This window comes from Mustela erminea, chromosome 9, assembly GCF_009829155.1.
Source record: "Mustela erminea isolate mMusErm1 chromosome 9, mMusErm1.Pri, whole genome shotgun sequence".
Taxonomy (NCBI): Eukaryota; Metazoa; Chordata; class Mammalia; order Carnivora; family Mustelidae; genus Mustela; species Mustela erminea.
Window position 1 is genome coordinate 5,349,212 of NC_045622.1, and position 23,321 is coordinate 5,372,532.

General features: G+C 40.3%; 1 protein-coding gene across 1 annotated transcript in view; it reads left to right on the top strand.

Annotated features, from left to right (window-relative positions):
* The window catches only part of CUL5 (cullin 5), a 91,650-nt gene that overhangs the window by 43,925 nt on the left and 24,404 nt on the right, over positions 1 to 23,321 (top strand). Inside the window, exons 5-10 of the mRNA XM_032359275.1 lie at positions 50 to 191; positions 1,590 to 1,735; positions 1,820 to 1,900; positions 20,624 to 20,717; positions 22,385 to 22,515; positions 22,762 to 22,869. Coding sequence (XP_032215166.1) covers positions 50 to 191; positions 1,590 to 1,735; positions 1,820 to 1,900; positions 20,624 to 20,717; positions 22,385 to 22,515; positions 22,762 to 22,869 — 702 coding nt within the window. The remainder of the gene's footprint in view (positions 1 to 49; positions 192 to 1,589; positions 1,736 to 1,819; positions 1,901 to 20,623; positions 20,718 to 22,384; positions 22,516 to 22,761; positions 22,870 to 23,321) is intronic.

Below are 23,321 nucleotides of genomic sequence, written 5' to 3' on the forward strand. Positions count from 1 at the left end.
GTCTGGTATATTAATAATTGAGATGATTGCATATTTCTTTTTTTCCTAGCTCATGCTTGATACATGGAATGAGTCCATCTTTTCAAATATAAAAAACAGACTCCAAGATAGTGCAATGAAGCTGGTACATGCAGAAAGATTAGGAGAAGCTTTTGATTCTCAGCTGGTCATTGGAGTAAGAGAATCCTATGGTATGTTCTGAACTTTTATGATCATAATTTTTTTATGAAAATTCCAAGACCATTGTAGAACAGTACGTTTGGAATTATGTGTGCTCTCAAATAGTCACATCTACTTTTAGTGCTAGGTGCTTTTAAGAGCCCGGAGAACGTATTAAATCTCTCCAAGAAAATACAGAAAAATCCATATTTGTGTGGTTAATACTGGTTTTCTCCATTTCACTTATTTCCTGGCTGGTGAATCCTTTTAGTGACCTAAATTAGAGAAATGTAGATTTGAATCAGTAGCTCAGAAAAGGTGGTAACTGGTTTTGTACTTACATTTTCAGGAAGTTCGTTTATTCCATGTACACATTCCTCTGTGAACTTTTCCATTTCTGACCATGATATTCTCATTTGGTCTGTAAATCAGATACACTAATTTCCCTGAGAATACTTGTCCTCCAGCTTTCCTTGTAGGTCATCCTCACCCTGTTTGCTGGCAGAGGCCTTTCCTGATCCCCAGACTGGGTCAGGCCTCTCTCGCACTGCTTCCCGGGACTGATAACTCCCTGTCATCATACTTTAGCTAACTGGTGTTGTTGACACTGTAGCTTTACTGAACGTAGAGCATGGGCACAGAGTATGCCTCAGTAGGAATTTGTTGTATTAATGAACCTTCAGCTATCTCTGATTGGCTCTCTCTGTTGCCCCATGTTTCTTTAGGTATCAAAGTCTGTAGGCTTTTGTTAGCTGTGTTGTTGAAATTTATTCCTTCTGATTTCAGCTACCACTGTTTATACTGTGTATGTTTCTGGACTTTTGAAACAATCTTCTTCTAGTGATCTTACTGCTATCATTTAACCCATAAACTGTTTACAAGATTAATTTTTAAGTACATATATATTGTTAGTATTTTTCTTACCATTCGTGGCACGCGACGCTGAAATCGGGTCACTTAGCCTGAGAGCTGCAGCTCTCCGCAGCCACTCCTAACTTCCCATTCCACCTTGCTTTCCTCTCAGACAACCTGGTCGTTTTACCTTAACTTGGCCTTGTGATCTTGTACTTCCCAATACTTAGTAACTATACTAGCTTCTGTGTGAGTGCTAGTTTTTCCTTAAGACTCATCTCACATCCCATCCTGGCTATGAATGGTTTCTTGATCATCTCGTTGGAAGTCACTCTCCCTCCTGTTCAGAAATACCGTAGCCCATGTTGCCTGTACTATCACTTTAGTGCCTTGTGCACTAAACCTTTATAAGTCTCTTACAGAGAAGGATTTTCTCTTGCATGATTTATGTTCTCTTGAGCTTGATCAGAGTGCCTTGCACAACATAATGACTCCTTACTATTTGTTACTTCATTTATTGTACTCAAAATACTGATTTGAAGCATAATTAGAGTAAAATTTTATTTTCTGTTTTTCAGTTAACCTTTGTTCTAATCCTGAGGATAAGCTTCAAATTTATAGGGACAATTTTGAGAAGGCATACTTGGATTCAACAGAGAGATTTTATAGAACACAGGCACCCTCGTATTTACAACAAAATGGTGTACAGAATTATATGAAATATGTAAGTCAGAACTTAGTATATGTGATAATTTGAGCTCTTCTCTTGATATTCTTAAAAAATGATTGCTATTTTGCTTCTGGGCAGGCAGATGCTAAATTAAAAGAAGAGGAAAAGCGAGCACTACGTTATTTAGAAACCAGACGGGAGTGTAACTCTGTTGAAGCAGTAAGTAACTGTGTGATTGTGTGTTCTTGGAGATTATTTCCAGCACAGTGGCCCAGGGATGGCAAATACGTGATCTGAGTGTTCTTACTCACACTTCACACACCTCTGAGCAGCGTGACTGTTGCAGTGGGTCCTCTCGCCTGTGTGCCCAAGCAGAGCTGGCCAAGTGCGGAGCTCAGTCATCATTCTTTGGAGCTGATGTGCAAGAGATCTATTTGCCATCCCTGCTCTAGACTTTACTGCATTTAATTTACCTAATTTTTAAACCGTCTCCTTGTATTATGTTATATGTGTATCTGTAGTTAATCATTTTAGTGATTTTCATGTTGCGAGTAAAATACGCTCTGTAGAGATGCAGTTGTTTTTTGTTATTCACAGTGATTATGTTCTGTAAAGTGGCTGTGAACACTGAATTAGTACCAGTCGAATCATTACTTCTAGGGGATTTTTCTTCTTGTTATGGGAGGATGTTTTCAAACTTGTCATGAGGGTAAAATATTACTTGATCAGGGAACATCAGTCTTTATATTGTTATTTTGTTTTTCTTTATACTTTAAATTCCTTAAAACAAAACAAAACAAAACTGATCAGAGGTAGTAGCCTTGTTACAGTATCTGTCCTAAGTGTTTTCTTACAGAGAATGACCTAAATATACTGTAGTCAGGAAAACAAGAGTCAGGCTCACCGAGAGTCTGAGAAATGGCTCACATATAGCAATGGTGTTTCTTCTAATTCCCTTCAGCCTTTGCAGCTTAGGGACTAGATTTAGATTTACATTCAGGGAGGCGACGTTCCTGTTTGCCTGTGACCATTTTCCAACTCTGGATGGATTTATTTATTTATTTATTTATTTATTTGCTTCTGACTATTCTTTGGTTCTTCCATCTTGAAGGATAGTCATGTTTATGCCTTGTTCAGAAAAACAGGTTGAATTGGAATTCCCTCCTCCCCCTCACCCCTTTTTTTTCAGTTTGTCTTGCTTTGCGTAACTTACAGTATATTTCCTCTTCTAGTGGCTAAAATAACTTTGATGTTGGCTAGAAAAGAGGGCTACTTTCGTGGTTGTTTATGGAAATTCTCTGTAGTAATATAAAGCCAGGCTTGGACTTCATGCAGAACGCAGGGAAAGGCCATTGAGTGTTTTTTTAAGCAAGTGTGCCATGCTCAGAGTTATCCCTGGGGGGTGGGGGTTTAGTCTGGTGACGGAATGAAAGATGAATTGGGCTGGGGAAGAGAGAAGAGGAGAAGGTAGCCAGTCTTTGCAGTGATTCTTGCTGGGGCTTAGGAGTACCGCGTAGGGTTATAGCCCCGGGACGGAGCTGGGAAGAGGAGAGAGGTGGAGGCCCCACCCAGAGGTGGAACCTGGGGTCATATGGGTGGGGCTGGGTGTCAAGGGAATGGAGTCCTAGTGTTTGGCCTGGGGGGATTTTTGGCCAGAGTTTTGGCCTGAGGGAATTTCTCGGCTCTAGGGAGGTCGGGTGAAGAGTAAGTCCCAGTCCCGAGGGAGAAGTAGGAGTTCATGTGAGGAGTTTGAGTCGATCCACGTGCCCACAGCATCTGGGTGAGGTTGTTGCAGTTTCAGTAGGATAGAATTGTTGTTTTTCTCTTCTAGTTTATACGACTTACAGATGTATCATATCCATATGAAGTAGCTGTCTAAGAATAAGAGAAAGCAAGAAAAAGAGGATGAGAAATGGTAGAGAGAATCGAATACACATGACAGTTGGTATAGCACATGTAAGCTTCCCTTTCTACTTCATTTATTTTTATTATTTTTATTTTTTAAAGATTTTTATTTATTACTTGAGAGAGAGTGAAAGCAAGAGAGATCACAGAGGGAGAGGGAGAAGCAGACTTGCCGCCGAGCGGAGAGACCAGTGCAGGGCTTGATGCCAGAACCCTGTGATCATGACCCCAGCCCAAGACAGACTTAACCAACTGAGCCACCCAAGAGCCCCTCCCTTTTGACTTTAGAATGCGCGCACACAGAAAAAGTTAAAATAGATGATGTGAATTTGCTTTTCCATAGTTACCAAATTGTGTGAGCATCTTATCAAGCTGAATGACTTTAGGGCTCTGAAGATAAGTTTTTTGTTACTGTTTTCAACAGAGAGACCCTAAGTGTAATACAGCATGCTTCCAAAGAAACCGTACTTTATTTGGAATGTAGGAGGTCTTTTTGTGTGGTTTGTTTTTGTTTTGTTTTGACTTTCTGCTTATTTTTAAAAATTAACTCTTGACTCAAGTATTAAGATATAAACAGGAAAGCACACAGAAATCTCAGGTATGCATTCTTAGAAAGTGAGTATACCTATAGAATCACCATAACAAAAATTACTAGCAATTCAGAAATCATCCATCATGCTCCCTCCGAATTACTCTTACGGTCCTTTTCCTCAAAGGTTATCACTCTCTTAACTTTCAACAACATGGGCTAATATGTAGTTTGCACAACAATATTCAGTTCAGAGGAGAAATCAAGTACCAAAACTGTAGGATTAATTATAACATTGGGAATTTCAGATTTAATGAAGATGCTTTACTGTTTATATACCTCAGTGAGCTAAGGCCCTTATACTGTGTATATAACCTTTATTATATATATTTGTTGATTTATAGTTTCTGTTTTCAGAGAGAAATGATACATGTTAAAATGAAGTATGTTGTGATGGAAAGAACAATAAACCAAAAAAGTCACCAAGTACTGATATAAATCAAGTATCAACAGCATTATTTGAATAGTTAGAAAGAAACAAGTCACTTCCCATACCATACCCTATTCAGAACAGACTTACTGTCTTAGATTCTGTGAGAGGAATTATTGGCCATCAGAACATGCAATGGTGGGGCGCCTGGGTGGCTCAGTTGGTTGAGCTACTGCCTTCTGCTTGGGTCATGATCTTGGAGGCCTGGGATCGAGTCCTGCCTCGGGCTCCCAGCTCCACAGGGAGCCTGCTTCTCCCTCTGACTTTCTCCCCCTCATGCTCTCTCTCTCTCTCAAATAAAATAAAATCTTAAAAAAAAAAAAAAAAGAACATGCAATGATATATACTTACCTTTTAGACTCTTTTTATTAATGGAGGGTAGTTATGGTATAGGGAAGATATATTTTACTGTTACAGTCCCTTCATAGGGGGCTATACCGTAATGCACATCAGAATTTAAGATTAAAATCTGTATTTTTTTGGCATTTATGTTTTTCTCTGTAAATTAGCAAATTATTATGGTTATTCGATTATCTTCTCTGTATTTAGTTAGTATAAATCAATACCAAGTTTTTAAACTTGACCAGTTTTTAATATAGGCAGAAGAACAAGTTTTTGGACCTGTATTGTGTATAGTAGAGAAAATCTCACCTAGGTAGTACCCCATTGTGAGGCCAAGCCTCCTACAGGTCAGATGTACATTTCAAGTAAAGTTACTTTCACACTAAGCAGCTCACTGGATATTTTCATTGTTTGTATCAGAGTTCTGTTATCTTGGGTATTCCAAGCCACTGAGTACATCATTTGCAAATAATGGTGCTTTTGCCTTTCTAATACTAATATTTCCTTCAGTAGACTAAATCTTTTAATAGTTTTGGGGGAAAATGTTAAATATGGGGGATTCTTGCTTCTTCAGTCTTTTATGGGAATGCTTCCACATATTCATCATTAAACATGGTATTGGATTTTGGCATAATTTATGCATTTTGTTATATTGAGAAACTATTCATTTGTTCTTCTTCTTTAAAGAATATAATCAGAGGGGACGCCTGGGTGGCTCAGTTGGTTAAGCAGCTGCTTTCGGCTCAGGTCATGATCCCAGCGTCCTGGGATCGAGTCCCACATCGGGCTCCTTGCTCCACAGGGAGCCTGCTTCTCCCTCTGCCTCTGCCTTCCACTCTGTCTGCCTGTGCTCGCTCTCACTCTCTCTCTCTCTGACAAATAAATAAATAAAATCTTTAAAAAAAAAAAAAAAAAAAAGAATATAATCAGAAAAGGAGCACCTGGGTGGCTCAGTGGGTTAAGCCGCTGCCTTCGGCTCAGGTCATGATCTCAGGGTCCTGGGATCGAGTCCCGCATCGGGCTCTCCGCGCAGCAGGGAGCCTGCTTCCCTCTCTCTCTCTCTCTGCCTGCCTCTCTACCTACTTGTGATCTCTGTCAAATAAAAATAAAATCTTTTAGGGGCGCCTGGGTGGCTCAGTGGGTTAAGCCGCTGCCTTCGGCTCAGGTCATGATCTCAAGGTCCTGGGATCGAGTCCCGCATCGGGCTCTCTGCTCAGCAGGGAGCCTGCTTCCTCCTCTCTCTCTCTGCCTGCCTCTCTTCCTACCTGTGATCTCTCTCTGTCAAATAAATAAATAAAATCTTTAAAAAAAAAAAAATCTTTTAAAAAATTAAAAAAAAAAGAATATAATCAGAAATGTATATACTTTGGTCCCAAAGCCAGTATCCTATTTAATGGAGAAACACTAGAGTCATTTCCAACAAGATTTTGAACAAGGCTAGGATGCCCACTATTTCTGCTGTTGTTTAACATTGTATAATAGGTATTAGCCTCCGCAGTTAGACTAGAGAAATCTATTGGAGGCATGAGAATGGGTGGGCAGAAGTAAAACCTTCAGTTTGGAGATGATATGATAGTATATTTGGAAAATTCCAGACAATCAATGATAAGTTAACTCAAACAATAAAGCAATTCAGAAAAGTAGTTAAGATTTAAAATTAATATACATGGGGCGCCTGGGTGGCTCTCAAATTCTGTGACTTAGAGTTATAAAGATGTCAGTTCTTCCCTAAAGAACTTATAAACTCACTGTAATGCCATTGAAAATACTAACAACTATTTAATAAAGTTAGGACAAGTTGATGTGAAAGTTTGTATGGAAAAATAAACATGTACCAATAGCCAGGAAAATACTGGAAAAGAAAAACTGTGTGGAGAAAGCTCTACCAGACATTCAAACATCCTCCATTAAATAGTGTGTTAATTACGCGTGAATGGATAGTGGACCAGTGGGATGGAGTTGACAGTCCAGAATTCTTTGTGACAAAGGCTGGATCTCAAATCACTGGGGTGTAAAGATAGACTTAAAGATACACTTAGAAGATGGTGATGGGACAACGCAGTAGCCATTTGGAAAAAGATGATATTGTGTATTATAACATTCAAAAGAATAAACACTAAATGGGTCAAGGATTGAAACACTAAACATGAAATCATATAGGTACAAGAATGATTCCTTTTTTAACCTTGGTGTAGGGGAAGGCTTTTTAACATGACTCAGAATTCAGAGCAAGTAAAAGGAGAGATTGATGAATTTGACTACATTTTTAAATTGCAGAAAGAACCATAAAGTCAAAAGAGAACTGACATTCTGGGAAAAAATATTTGCAACATATATCACAGAGAAAGGCCTGTTAGCCCTGCTGTATAAAGAACTTTTAAAAATTGAGGAATGAGGGTGCCTGGGTGGCTCAGTCATTAAGCGTCTGCCTTCAGCTCAGATCATGCTCCCGGCCGGGTCCTGGGATCGAACCCCATATGGGGCTCCCTGCTCAGCAGTGACCCTGCTTCTTCCTCTTCCACTCCCCCTGCTTGTGTTCTCTCTCTCACTATGTCTCTGTCAAATAAATAAAGTCTTTTAAATTAAAAAATAAAGTAAATAAAAATTGAACAGAAATGGGTAAGCACCCGATAGAAAAATGTTGGGAAAAGATACAGACACATGACAAAAATATGTACCTAATACTGGCCATCAAACATTTGGAAGAGGCTCAAACTCATTCTTACAGAAGAGTTGCACCTTACAAACATGAAGGGAAATTGACGATCACTGTTAAGCAAATATCACAGTAATAAGTTGTAGACAAGCTCCATTAATGGATATTAAAATTAAAGTGTGAGGTAAAATGGAGTACGTTAAGTTTCAAAATATATTCCCCAAGATATTTACTCAGGGAAAAATCAATGGAGAAACCCAAAAGACACTATCTTAAGTGATTAAGGTTAACATCACCAGTAATAAGGACATACTGACATGGTGTATCTCTGCACTAAGAATACCTCATTCCTGTGGTATTCTGATAAAAAAGCATAGCCTTATTCTAATGAGAAAAGATTAAACAATCTCAAATTGGAGGACAGTTTACACAGTAACTGACTACTCTTCTTTAAAAGTGTCAAGATCGGGGTGCCTGGGGGCTCCTTTGGTTAAGCCACGGCTTCAGGTCATGAGTCCCGCATCAGGCTTCCAGCTCTGCAGGGAGTCTGCTTCTCCCTCTGACCTCCTCTCCTCTCATGCTCGGTCTCTCTTAAATAAATAAATAAAATATTTTTTTTTTCCCCTTCTTTTTTTAAAGAAAGATAAAAGTGTCAAGATCATAACAAACCAAAAAAGTAAAAAAGAGAGAGAGATACAGACCAAGGAACTGCCACAGACTGGGGGAGAGCAGGAGATCTAAGCAACAATGAACAGTGTGGGCTTGTAGACAGGGTCCTGGAGTAGGAAAGACACATTCGTGGGAAAACTGGTGAATTTCTAGAAAGATCTGTCTTTTTTTTTTTTTTTTTAAGATTATTTATTTATTTATTTGACAGAGATCGTAAGTAGGCAGAGAGGCAGGCAGAGAGAGAAAGGAAGGGAAGCAGGCTCCCCGCGGAGCAGAAAGCCCGATGCAGGGCTCGATCCCAGGACCCTCGATCCCAGGACCCTGGGATCATGACCTGAGCTGAAGGCAGAGGCTTTAACCCATTGAGCCACCCAGGCGCCCCAAGATCTGTCATTTGTTAATAGTGGTATACTCTTTTCCTGGATTTGGTAGTTATACTGTAGTTGTGTAAGACATTACCCATTAGGTGGTGGATATATGGGCCCTCTGTGCTGTTTCTGCAACTTTCCTGTGATGCTAAAATCAAAATAAGATATAAAAATAAAAACATGTTATGAAGAATGGCATTTTGCTCCATTGGACTAATTCAGCAAATCACATTTACAGAGTTCCTCACATTAAGCCATTCTTCCATTTTAAGAACGAAAATGGTGTCCTATTTTTTTTGTTTTGTTTTGTTTTGTTTTTAAAGGTTTATTTATTTATTTATTTGAGAGAGAGACAGTGAGAGAGCGCACGAGAGGCGAGAAGGTCAGAGGGAAAAGCAGACTCCCCATGGAGTTGGGAGCCCGATGCGGGACTTGATCCCGGGTCTCAGGGACCGTGACCTGAGCCGAAGGCAGTTGCTCAACCAACTGAGCCACCCAGGCGCCCCCATGGTGTCCTGTTTTTTGTTTTTGTTTTTTTTTTATTATTTATTTATTTGAGAGAGAGAGACAGTGAGAGAGAGCATGAGCGAGGAGAAGGTCAGAGGGAGAAGCAGACTTCCCATGGAGCTGGGAGCCCGATGTGGGATTCGATCCCGGGACTCCGGGATCATGACCCGAGCCGAAGGCAGTCGTCCAACCAACTGAGCCACCCAGGCATCCCTGGTGTCCTGTTTTTTAATGGATAAACATTTTTGCCCCAAAGGGATTTTGACATATCCTATATAGCCAGTAAAAGTTACTCCCAAGATTTTCCTTTCATAATTTTTTTTAGTTTTGTTTTGTTTTGAGGGAGCGAGAGCAAGCTGCAGCATGGGAGAGGCAGAGGGAGAGAGAATCATAAACAGGCTCCACTCTGAGCGCAGAGCCTGATGCAGCGGTCGATCTCACGACCCTGATATCATGACCTGAGCCGAAATCAAGAGTCGGATGCTTAATACACCGAGCCACCTAGGTGCCCCTCCTCTAAGTTGCTTATATGTAGAATGTTTAGTTGTAAAATTTATTATGTAATGATAATAATATCTTTATGATCCTTAATACAGATTTTTACTTAAAATTGCTTCTCATTAATACAGTAGATTATGACAGAGATGAATCCATGGAAAGTGAGTCATGCTGTGAATTGTTTAAATATCACAACATGAAGATGCCAGTAAGCAAAAGGTGGGGAAAAAGTGGGGAGCTGATAAACTGTTTTTTTCTGATGCCTAGACTGTGTGTCGGAAAGTTTTGGAAGTTAGTCTGAAAAGTAGAGGGCAGATTTCAGTCTCATTGTGGAGAACATTTGAATTTTAGGTTAATGTTTTTGAACTAGGCTAATATATTTTGAACTGACATCTCCAGGCCAGGGGTTTTCAATAAAGGTAACATCTACCTCTAGGAAATAGTATATAAATTTATGGAGGCTTTTTTCAGTTGTCACAGAGATTGATTTTTAGTGAACGAGGTCAGGAATGCTACATGACTCAGTGCTCTCCCTGTCCCACATAAACAGAAATTAGATCACATCCCAGAAGGACTGAGTCACTGGTCCCACTGGCCACACAGGTCAGTGAAAGTCTTGTTTATGCCCGAGTTTAAAACTGAGTTGTATTTTACTTAGAAACCAAAATATTTTTACATGATATTAATAATACACTGTATTTTCCAGTGATGATACTGTTGTGTAAGTTGGGGAAAGATAATATTTTTATTGCTGTTTGGGCTTTAGACGTATTTTTACTGCAGAAGCTTTTGTCGCCCACAGTAGTGCCAGTATGCACCACTGTGACAGTATGTGGTCGCCAGCGTTTCTGCTGCACCACATTCCCAGTCGTCCCCTTCCCGGTGACGCCACACACAGGTGCAGGCGGCTGACTCCTTTCCTTATACCTTCCCGTTTGGCTGTGACCACGTCTTTACAGGTTGAAATACAGATTGACTCATTATAAAGAATTGTTGCTTTCCGCTCTGTGTCGTAATTAGAGATGTACATCGGTGTTCTTGAGGTAATAATGTCGGTAAATTTCAGTTAACGGTTTGCTGTCAAAGGGAGTGTTGGGTCTGAAGGGTGTGAGAACCAGTGCTTCGGTGGTGGAGAGCCTTGACCATCCGTGACTAGCGGATCGAAGCTGCGCTTTGCGGGGTTCATCTGCTGGCGTGTGTATGACAGGGCTGAAAGAGGCAAGAGACTTGCTTTTAGTTGTCACTAAAGGGGTTCAGCTACGTACATGATGATAAACTAATGGAAAGGAAGGGCTGTAAGAGGCATTTTGAAGAAATCATTAAATGACATTTTATTTATTTGTTTTTAACTAAGCTCAGCGCCCAGCACGGGGCTTGAACTCGTGACCCTGAGAATCAAGAGTCACGTGGTCTACTGACTGAGCCAGCCAGCTGCTTCCTGAAAGACATTTTATTTTATTTTATTTTTTAAATTTTTTCTTTAAAGATTTTGTTTATCTACTTGTCAAAGAGAGGTCACAAGTAGGCAGAGAGGCAAGCAGAGAGAGAGGAGGAAGCAGGCTCCCTGCAGAGCAGAGAGCCCGATATGGGACTCGATCCCAGGACCCCGAGATCATGACCTGAGCTGAAGGCAGAGGCTTAACCCACGCAGGTGCCCCGCTAAAAGACGTTTTAATGGCCCGTAGAGTGATTGAAAGATTTGAGCCTGGGTTCTTGGAATAATCAGAGTAGAGAGTCAGAGGGGAGCTAATTGTGAGAGGCCTCTCCAGTTCTTGAAAGATTGTATACTTAATAAGAGTTGAAGAGCTCCTGAGGAGCTTTAAGTTAGAATTTGGAGGAGGGGAGTATGTGTAAATAATAATCACCCTCCTTGTACAGCACTTTGTGAAATGTAATGAGAAATCATTGTCTTTGGTATTCCTGAGTAAATGAGTTCCAGCCTGTCGCCTGGCTCCACACTAGTGCTTTCTCCACTGGACTGCTTTCCTTCCCGGCCGTGGGTGTGGGTCAAAATAGATAATTTAAGCTTGTGTGTGTTTGCTGGTGAATGTGCCCTGGATTTATGAGGAATGGGATCCTAGAGCGAGAGATTATAATCCTTTCATTGCTTTTTCTTCATTAAGGCTTTTGACCTATGTTTAGGGAGCGCTTATTCACTCAGTAAATATGAATCTGGTCTCTGTTAGTGGTGAGGCGAGTAGAAAGGGGTACACCGTGAACAAAACAAAGTCCTTGCTCTTACAGAGTTAACATTCGGATAAGGGAAGACCGAGAAAGACTAGTACACAAACAAAAAAATGAGTTTTTGAAAATTTTTATTCAGTTTACTTAAGCTAAAAACAAAATACATTTTCCCCACCTCTGGCCCCCTGCCTCTTGGAACCACCAGTCTCTTCTCTGTATCTATGAGTTTGGGCATTTTATTTCTCTCTCTCTTTTTTGTAAGATTCCACGTATGAGAGAGATCATATGTTATTTGTTGTTTTCTGCCTTATTTCACTCAGCATAATGCTCTCACGGTCCATCCAAGTCACTGCAAATGAGAAGACCTCATTCGTGTTACTGGCTGATAATACTCCATTGCGTGTCTGTCTCACAGTGTGTTTACCTTTTCAACCATTGGCAGACACTTAGGTCGTTTCCGTACCTTGTTTATCATAAACGATGCAGTGAACAAGGGGCTACATTATCTTTTTCAAGTTAGTTTTTTATTTTCTTTGCATAAATACCCAGCAATTTGGAATTGCTGGATCATATGGTAGTTCTGTTTTTAATGGTAACCTCCATACCATTTTCCACAGTGGCTGCACCATTTTACTTCCCACCAGCAGTGCCCAGGGACTCCCTCTTCACAGCATCCTGGCCAACACTTGTTATTTCTTGCCTTCTTGATACTCACCATTCTGGCAGGTGTGAGGTGATCATGTGGGTTTGATTTGCGTTTCCTGATGATGAGTGACATCACCTTTTCCTGTGTCTGTTGGCCGTCAGTGTGTCTTCTCTGGAAAACGACTGTGCAGATCTTCTGCCCATTTTTTGGTCAGATTATTTATTGTTGGCTACTGAGTTGTAGGAGTTCTTTGTACATGTTGGGTATCACCTAACGCTGGGTTTTCTTCTAGGACTTCTTGGACTTGTGGTCTTCTTGGACTTCTGGTTGAGATTGCGCTGCATTTGTGTGTTTTTGGTAGTGTGGACATTTTAACGTTCTTATTCTTCCTTGTTTCCTCCGTGTCCTAGAGTTTTCAGTGCACAGTACTTTCACCTCCTTGGTTAAATTTATTCCTCCATATTTCACTCTTTTTGATGCAGTTGTAAATGGAATTATTTTCTTTGTGTTAGTTTGTTATTAGTGTAAAGAAATCTAACAGATTTTGTATATTGAATTTATATCCTGCAGCACCATTGAATTTGTTTATTCTGACAGTTTTTTGGTGGCATCTTTATGGTTTTCTGTATAAAATATACTGTTACCTGTAAATAGTGGAGTTTTACTTCTTCCTTTTGTTCAGCGCTGTCTCAGCTCTTGTCTGTCTATCAAATCTTTATGGTTATACAAGGAGCCGATTATATTTCTAATAGTGCCTAGGGAAGTATGTACCAAGTCCTTTCAGTGTCCCAGTGTAAGTGATTCTTCATAAAATAGACGCATGCCATAGAGAATGAATTGGCGCCCGTAACGCTCTTATTGTCGCTTTTGCTTTATGGAATATGGTCAGGGAAGGTCTTTTCGAAGTGATATTGGAGCTGAGACCTAAATGATCGGGGTCTAGCCTTGTAAAGATCTGGGATAGAGCTTTGCAGGTGGAGGGAAGAGCTAGGGTAAAGGCTGTGAATCAGGAAGGAGCTTAGCTTGTTTCAGGAACGTGGCCACAGTGTGGTTGGTGAGGGGAAGAGAACGATCCAGCTGGAAGCACGGGGAGCAGGAGCCCAGTGCAGTGGGCGGCTGTTGAAGGGTTTCAAGCAGAGAGCTGGTGTGATCTGATTTTCATACCCCAGAAGAGCATTTGGGTTGCAGTGGGGTATTTGGATTCTAAATTATAATCGAGATGAGAGATGTCGATGGCAGTGGAGATGAATATAGAAGTGGAAGGATTCAGGACGCGTTTCGGAGGGAGAACTAGTAGGTAGATGCTGTCATTGTTTCTCCTTTATAGGTAAAGACACTGAGGGTCAGAGACCGCGGGAGGCTGGCCTTAGTCTGCTGGGACACGGTGAAGCTGGCTTCTAATGAAGTCCAGTTCTGGGTCTTGAGTTCCTGAGGATGACGGTAAGCACTGTGGCGGTGAATAAAGAAGAGAGCAGAGTTCGATCAGGATTTTGAACACGGGATTGCCCTTACACATGCCTAGTTCGTCTGCACTCTTGGTGGCAGGGAGCAGGAACCCATCTCAAACAAAAAAAGGCAGATGTGTTAGTTTGTGTAAAATCCTGCATAGAAAATTCAAGGCTAAGACTAAAATGAAGGATGTGTGGGTTTAGGAACTTGGAACATTGGGAGAGCTTTCTGCATGTGTGTTTTTCTACTCTTAGCTCTGCTACCTTGGACAGCTCTTAGTGTTTTGGTTGTTGTTGGAGTGGGGACCATGGTTGCCGCCATCCTGTCCTTCAGTGTGTGTGATCTGAACCAAGCTAAGAGTCTGGCTCCAAGGTTTTACGTAGCCTGGCTCTACTTGAACCGGCTCGAATTGAGGGCCCACACTTGGATCTCACGCTTTCTGTGTGTGTCTTTGCCCACGTGTGTATGCGTGCTTCAGTGGCAGCGTGCATGTGTCTGAAATATGTGTCCAAACCGTAGAATTTGGCTTCTCCAGAGGACAGCCCTTAGAGTGTTTGAGCTATTTGCTATTCAGTGGAGAACCTGAAAAGTCAGTCAGTCCAAAACTTAGCCCAGAGCCTAAGTACTGCCTGAGAAGCCCAGAGGCCCACGGTTCTAGTTTTGCTCCTGGGAGACTCACGTAGCCCCGCTCACATCCAGTGATGCACACGATTCTGATGAGCTCCGCTGTTGGCCGGTCCTGTAGCACTTGAGCGGCAGCGTCTGTGTCAAACCAGAGAGGCTTTGAACTGTCTGCTGAAGACACACGACGGGCAGGAAAAGGTGAAACTTAGTAAGAAAATGGGAGAAAAAACCTTAAACTAAAATAACTTTTTAAAAGTTTTTCTTTTTCTTTTTTTTTTTTTTGTTTTAAAGATGTTACATATTTATTTGACAGAGAGATCACAAGTAAAAAGAGAGGCAGGCAGAGAGAGAGAAGAGGAAGCAGGCTCCCTGCTGAGCACAGAGCCCGAAGTGGGGCTCGATCCCAGGACCCTGAGACCATGACTTGAGCTGAAGGCAGAAGCTTAACCCTCTGAGCCACCCAGGCGCCCCTTTAAAAGTTTTTCTGTGGCTGTTTGTATTTTAGGTGTTTGTCCTATATATCTTGGCATTCCCTGAGGGCATTCAGTTCGTATTTATTATGCACTTAAAACATGCTAGGCCTTGTGTGAGTTGTGCGTAACACCGGAGATCTGGTTCCGGTCTTCAGAGTGACAGTAAGATAAAATGGGCTGTTCGTGCCATGGAGTGGTGGGATGGAGAATGGATTGGTGGTGGCAGGTCTCCATCCTGTCTCGGGGACACGGCGCTGACGGGGGGGCAGTGTGTTCTAGGGGTCAGGGGCATACTTGTGGAATGAGATGAGGATTTGAATCCCTTTGTAGCCTTTTGACTAGCAGTGTGCTCTTCGGCGAGTTGCTCAGCCTTTGTAATCCTGTTTCCTTAACTGTGAGACGGGGTGACGCCCGCATGTGTTGTCAGAGTTTAATAAAACACTGCGCCTGGCATGTAGTTTTTACTGTTAGGGCTCGGGTTTGGAGAAAGTTGCTGATTCTCGGATAGGAACTATCTGACTGTCCAAGCAAAACGTTGATTAAAAAAACTGAATTAGCAGCAAGGTCATAAGTCACAGATTACTAACCTTAAAGTATGTATTTGTTAACTTTTAGTATCTTAGTATATTGAGGGTGATTTCAAAAAAGTCAAGGTGAGTAAGTCCAAGTTTTCATTGCTCCGTATAGTTCCTATGTAAATAGTTTAGAAATGAAGGAAGTACCCCTAGTTATAATGGTAAAATAAAGAAATCTGAACCAAGCCAGAAAGGCCAAGGGGAATTAATTTTGAGAATAACCTGCCACACATAGAATAAACTTAATTCTTAAATACGTTACAGATATCTTGGTATGGTTAAAGATCTTATAATGATAAAGTCTTAAGGGAGAAACCTAGGATGATTTTTAGTTCATCTCCTATTTTATAGTTGAGCTAAAGCAAGTTATTACTTGTACATATTTAAATAACTAATGAAAATCAGAACCATTCTTGTTGCTTTGTAATAAATTTCAGTGAAGTAGAATTAATTGTGCAAAAAGAAGACTCTGCGCCGTCCGTTAGCCTTCCTGTCGCACCTGTCGCCTTCAGACCTACACATCCGTTCACTGAGCAAGTACTGAGTGCCTGCTGTGCTTTACGGCAGGCATCATCTTCGAAGAGTTTTGCTATAGAGGAAGGTAAAACATCAAGCACATTGATAGTTAAAGTGTTTCACCTTGCAGACCTCTGGGGAGAGATTTCTATGGATTTAGAAGTTGTGCTCATCTCAGGCAAAATACAGGACTTGATGACATGTGGCAAAAAGTTTTATTCTTCACGGAAGCTAGCAAAGGAGACAGAAAGGGAATACAAGGTGAGAGAGATGGTTTATCACTACCCTTTTCCTTCGAGATGTATTTTTCAAATAACAAGTATATGTGTAGGGTTGACTCTCTATGTAGTGTTTTGGTAAATGGTGGAAAAGAAACATGAAAGAGTAACATGGTCTCTGCCCTCACAGAACTGACCTGTTGAAACAAGACTCGTTTGTAGCAAGGGGAAAGCCACCATGCAGTCTCCCTTTCCTCTTTTTGCCCACATGAGATAGTTCTCTAAAGACTTTTTCATCTCTTAAGGATTTAGGCCTTAATTAATCTCTTTATTTAAAAAAATAAAAGCCTGGTTATAGTAATTTTCAAATATTTACAAAATTGGAGGTAATAGTCCAGTGAACCCCAGCCCCCATAGCCAGCCTCCGGTTTCAGCCACAGTCATCGTTTTGTTCTGTTCACTTGTTCCTTGCCTGTTATCTTTCCTTTCCTTTTCTCTTTTCCCTTCCCTTTCCTTCTTTTCTTCCTTTTATTATTTCAAAGAAATGTGTGACATTCTGTATATTTTACCCTATATGACACAGAAGTGTATTGTAACATTATTTTCAGTGCCTGTATTTTATCATAGATATTTAGTAAATACACCTAACCTATCCCCTAATAATGGGCATTTTCATTATTGTTATTACTGTAGTTTATTCCTTGTGAATATTACTTCCTTAACACTTTTACGTACACATGGGGCATTCTCTTGGAATGGAATTTACCAGAAATGAAATTGCTGAAGCCAAGGGTATGTACCTTTTACAAATCTCTACATAATACCAACCAATCTTCAGAAAGGCAGTAATTCTTACTCCCATCAGCAATGTGTCTTGTTTATCTTTGCTAATGTGGATTTTGTCACTCTATTAATTGTAACAATCTCCTACTATTGTAGATAAAAAAAATTTTTTTATGTGCATTTAAAAATTATTGAGGCTAGACATCTGTATTCTTATGGACCATTTATATTTCTTCTTTTGTGAATTCAGGCTAATTTTTCATAAGCATCATTTTCATTATTCTTACTCAGAAACCATAGTATCATTATTTCTTATACCTGATGTTCAAGACTCTTCATAATTCGGCCCTAACCTATTTTCCTAACTTAATACTATCTGGAAAGAGTCATTCTACTCCAATAAGTAGTTTCTCATTCTTAAACTTCTTCCAATTCATTTTTTTCCCTTGGATTAACTTTTAAGAATTTTTTTTTACTTGTTTTCTTAATGTTTTACTTTCTCCTTTTCCTCTGTAAATTCTTCAGAATCTTTATAGTCCCTCTTGTGGTATCACTACAAGCTCTGTAGGCTTCCGACAGTTTCCTCTTACTGAGCTTCCACTGTACCTACTGTTTCTGCTGCTGGATTTAGTAGCAAATTATAGTCTGCTTTGTTGTGTTGTGTATCAGGCACATGCTGTGGCTGGGGCCATGAACACAACAGCTGTGAGTGAACATAGTCTGGGTCCTTGTGAAATTCATAGTGTCCTAATGAGGCATGTATTTCCATATCTTTGCCTTTAGGGAGTTGAACTTCTTCCAGTCCGCCTCTGTTATATGGGAATTATACATAGATTTTGAGATGTGTACTTCCATGCCCCTAGCTGGACTGTAATATTATTGAAGGTATAAGCCGTGTTTTCTTTCTTTTTTTTTTTTTTTAGATTTTATTTATTTATTTGACAGAGAGAAAGAGATCACAAGTAGGCTGGGAAACAGGCTCTCCCTGAGCAGAGAGCCCAGTGAGGGGCTCAGTCCCAGGAACCTGAGATCATGACCTGAGCCAAAGGCAGAGGCTTAACCCCTGAGCCAGCCAGGCACCCCTAAACCATGTTTTCTACTTCTCCATTCCTTATAGCACTTAACTCAGTTCTCAGCATGTAGCCATCGCTAAGTATATACTCGCTCTGTCATTGTAGTAACAGAACTTGCAGACTTTGGAGTCCCCTCCCTGACCTCGTGGACACTGACTGTGTAACATTTGCAAGTTACTTAGCCCTTCTGAGCTGGTTTCCTCATGTGTAAGGTCATGTATGGAAAGCGTTTGGTACAGACTAAGTGTTCATTGAAAGATACCTCCTTTTCTAATAGTTAGACCTATCAAACCAGAAACCGCCTCAGCAGGCTGCCTAGCTCCTGTCATCTAAGACTTACTAAATTCTGCTCAGTTCTTCAATTATCTTTTTTTTTTTTTAAGATTTTATTTATTTATTTGACAGAGATCACAAGTAGGCAGGGAGGCAGGCAGAGAGAGAGGAGGAGGAAGCAGGCTCCCTGCTGAGCAGAGAGCCCCATTCGGGGCTCCATCCCAGGACCCTGGGATCATGACCGAGCTGAAGGCAGAGGCTTTAACCCACTGAGCCACCCAGGTGCCCCAGGTTCTTCAATTATCTTGTCCTCTCCTTTTAATCCCCATTGTAACCCACAATAAGAAAGCCATTTCATTTTGTGGTTTAGTATACACTCTGTTTATTTGCATGTATCAGAAACAAAAGTTCTACAAAGTAATATTCACTGTTACTATGTATGACTCTCTGCTTTTTTTTGTTGTTAAGGAAAGCTGATTACAGCCATTAACATATTTCAGAACAACAGTTCAAAACACATGCTGGATTTTTGGAATTTGCAGAAGTTGGACAACTACCCAGTCACACAGCTGTGACTTTTCAGTGAAAGAGAAACTGGGATGAAGGGACAGAGGCTCGGGGCTCATTCTGACTCTGCACTCTCTCTCTTCCCCCTGCATTCTGTGTAGTTAGATTCCCCTGTTGTGAGTCTGGGCTCGCCGCTCTGGGCAGGAGTGCGCATTCGCGCACGGTCCAGAGCGGCTACGACAGGAGGTTACCCGGGAGTTGGGACAGACCTTAACACCTTGGCAAGAGAGAAATTTCTCAACCACTTCTTGTGTATATTGTTTCTCTTAGGAAATCGACATCCGTGGGTTTTAAAATTGTTAGCATAGTTCTCAAAAAGGGGCCTGAAAAAAACCTTTTTGTTACAGAAATTTATAAATATTTAAAAAGTAGGCAGAATAATATAATAAATCCCCATTACCTAAATTTAGTTTCACTGATTATCAACGTTATGTCCATTCCAAGTAGAACTTTTAACAAAGAACTTTCAAGACTTAAACAGTTCCCTTCCTTAGTACTTTATTTCATAAGATGTATGTCAGCCTTAGTGTGCGTTCTGTGCGTGAGTGCTCACAGCCTGGTCATTTTACTTGATGCCTGCAAGAGGAGTAAGTAATTCTGTGACATGAGGGAGCAGGGGCGCCGGGGGTGGGTTCTGTGGAGGACTGCCGGAACCCCAGACCCGTGTTCCCCAGGGATGCAGCCGCCTTGTTGACCAGCCTGCTCTTAGGGGAGCCGACATTCATTGCATTTATCTTCTGTGGAAAACCTTTGATTCTTTGTTCCCTACCCTACCTATGGAACAAAAATACCAAACCATAGATTTTGCTTTATGAACTGGGTCCAGCCTACCTTTCTAGTTTTCTCTTCTGCCCTCTGTCTCTTCACTATCATATTCAGCTGCTTCTTACTGCTAAAATACTCAGTCCATTTTGGGCTTGTGATTATTTTTCAAGATTCAGTTTAGATTTCGTCTTGTAGGTGAGAGCTTTTTAACTACTCCAGAAGTATGTCGTCCTCTGCGTGTTTTTTTGTTTGTTGGGCGTGAGTGTGTGTGTGTGTGTGTGTGGCCACTTAACTGTGTTGTATATATTAGTTTATGTTTGCTTTCTTCCCTACCCTTAATTAGACGGCGCTCCTCCTCCAAAGCAGGGGCTATCTCCTAGTCTTGTCTCCTGACCACTTCTCTGCTGCCTGCACATAGTAGGCGTCCAGTGATGGTTTGTTGGATGACTGTATTTAGAGTTTTAGACTCTGATCTTAACACATGTTCTCTCCAGAAAAGAATTCATCCGAGTTTTGGGGGTTTTTTTTTTCCTCATTTTGTTTTGTATATTTTTCAGTTTTTTTTCCTCCCCTCCTTGGGGATGTCCATGTAAATTTCTAAAGAGAACTTAAGTTCTGTGGCCTTTTTCTTGGGGTAAAAGTACTGTGGTAAACTAGTATAGAGTGCCCATCTTCAGTTCTCCTGCAGTAAAGGTAAGTAAGGTCTGCGTTCATTATGCTTCATTTTCTTGCTGTTTTTGAACAGTGTGGTTTTTATGGAGCTTAAAAAGCAAACTGGGGTGGAGTAGGTTTTTGCTTATAATAGCCTTGACCAATTTCTGATATATTTCAGCTCATGGAATGCTGTGTAAATGCCCTGGTGACATCCTTTAAGGAGACTATCTTAGCAGAGTGCCAAGGCATGATCAAGCGAAATGAAACTGAAAGTAGGTAAAACATCACATAAAGTTCTCATAATCTTTTAAGAGGGTATCTTTGAAGCAGATTACTTTTAATAAGCTGCTGTTAGATCATCCTTTTCTACATAGGTATATTTGTAACAATAAACTGTGCTTAAAGAAAATGATAAAATACTTAACACAGCAGTACTACAAAGAAGGTTATAAATTTACGTTTTAAACATTCCACCCTTAGGTATCAACATTTGTTTGTAGAAAATGGCAGTGGGTTCAGTGTGTTCTCAGATATAGGGCTCTGCTTTTAAAGACTAATTAAAAGGACAAACATGTGGGAAAGACTAGAACTAGGTGTTTGGCTTCTGTGTGAAACTTTGTGGCGAGTATTTTTAGAAAGAAATAGGACATTCCTTGTTAATGATCTCCCTCCCTCTTCCCTAAAATATGTTACAATTTAATTTCTGCAAGTGTGCTTTTTTATTACTGACAAGTTTTCTTAATAAAGATACATTTTGGGAGGTTGCGAGTACATTACAACCAATATGGTAAAAACTCGGACGCATTCCTCTCCAGATTTCACTGTGTACGAGTGCAAGGTCCTGTTTAGTCTCTAGTTGCATTTAAAGTGTGCATTTCGGTCAGTTATGTTCGTACACTTGTAGTTTTTAGTAAAAAGCTCATTGGCATAGATGAAATCTTAGAATCTGTGTATGCCAGGCTAAAGAGATCTGTGCTGGGCTCCATGGGGTCTCCCTTCAGAAGGATATGTAGTGGTAGCTGCTTCTGTGCAGTGGGATTTGTGGAGGTCAGTTACATGGTATAACAGGAGAAAGTGCTTTTATAAACTGAAAAATTCCTTATGAATACAATTTTATATTATCTCTAATATGCTTTTATAATCACTTGGAATAATCTGATGATGGAATTTTTTTTTTTTTTTGCCACTTGATGATGTGGTGCTGTATATTTAATACTGCATTTACTTTATGAAATATACTACCCTTCTGTGTAAACTTTTGTACTATTTAGGTTTAAAAATATTCCATTCTCATATGATCTCATTGATATGGGGAATTTAAGATACGAGGCAGAAGATCATAGGGGAAGAGAAGAAAAACTGAAACAAGGTGAAACCAGAGAGGGAGACAAACCATTAGAGACTCTTAATCTTAGGAAACAAACAGGGTTGCTGGAGGGGATGTGGGGTGGGGGCCTGGGGTAACTGGATGGTGGACTCTGGGGAAGGTATAGGTTGTAATGAGTTCCGGGTGTTCTGTGAGGCTGATGGATCACAGACCTGTGCCCCTGAAACAAATAATACACTATATGTTAATTAATTGAATTTAAATGTAAGAAAAATAAATAAATAAATAAATAAATAAATAAACATATTCCATTGAGTTGAAGGTCAAATGACTCACCTTTTAAGAGGAGTTAGGTTTTATGGTGAGTGATCACTTTTAATTAGAGTTTCTTTTAAAAATAACTTTTGTCAGAGCAGGTGAATCCGTAAGTTACAGTACTTGGTAGGAAAAACTCCTAATCATACCCACAGAATACTGCTAAGGTTTTCAGTTTCCAACTAATATTTCTCCAGACTTTTACTATCCTAGGAATTCTAGACCCAAGATACAAATGAAAGAGAAAATGTATTTTCATGGATGAGATGATGATTCGAGTGTGTTCTATCGTTTCAGAATTACATTTGATGTTTTCGCTGATGGACAAAGTTCCCAATGGGATAGAGCCAATGTTGAAGGACTTGGAGGAACATATTGTTAGTGCCGGCCTGGCAGATATGGTAGCAGCTGCTGAAACTATTACTACCGTGAGTGTCCCCGGTGGCGGGGGTGCACGTATGTCCACGTTGTTCCTTAAATGAGAGATTGGGTACTTAAAATAGTAATTGATGACACAACGGTAATGTTGGAACGTCTTTTAATATCAAGAATTTTTCAGAGAATTTCTCAAATTTTAGAGCTACAGTGTTTTATTAAAATTTTGTTTATATTCTCATTTTTTTGTGTTTTCTTTTTTAAAAACCTCAATTGAGTATCAAACATTTTATTTTTAGGATTCTGAGAAATACGTTGAACAGTTACTTACATTATTTAATAGATTTAGTAAACTCGTCAAAGAAGCTTTTCAAGATGATCCGCGATTTCTTACTGCAAGAGATAAGGTATATATTCTTGTATAGTAACAGTATTGTCATAATTTACTTTATTTTTTTATTTTTTTAAAGATTTTATTTATTTGTCAGAGAGAGAGAGAGCATAGGCAGAGTGGCAGGCAGAGTCAGAGGGAGGGGCAGGCTCCCCGCAGGGCAAAGAGCCCGACGTGGGACTCGATCCCAGGACACCGGGATCATGACCTGAGCCGAAGGCAGCTGCTCAACCAACTGAGCCACCCAGGCGTCCCTGTCATAATTTACTTTAAAAAGGAACTTGTACCATTATGCTACTAAATTATAAACTAAAAACATAGCAACTCTGATTTTTTATCAGTGGAGGACAACCATTTTTATTGTATTTGGTTTGTTATATGGTTTTGTAAGAATTGGGTATGCCTGTGAACTAGAATCTAGCTAGGAAATTTGTCTTCATTTTTTTGAGATTTTTAAAAAATATTGAA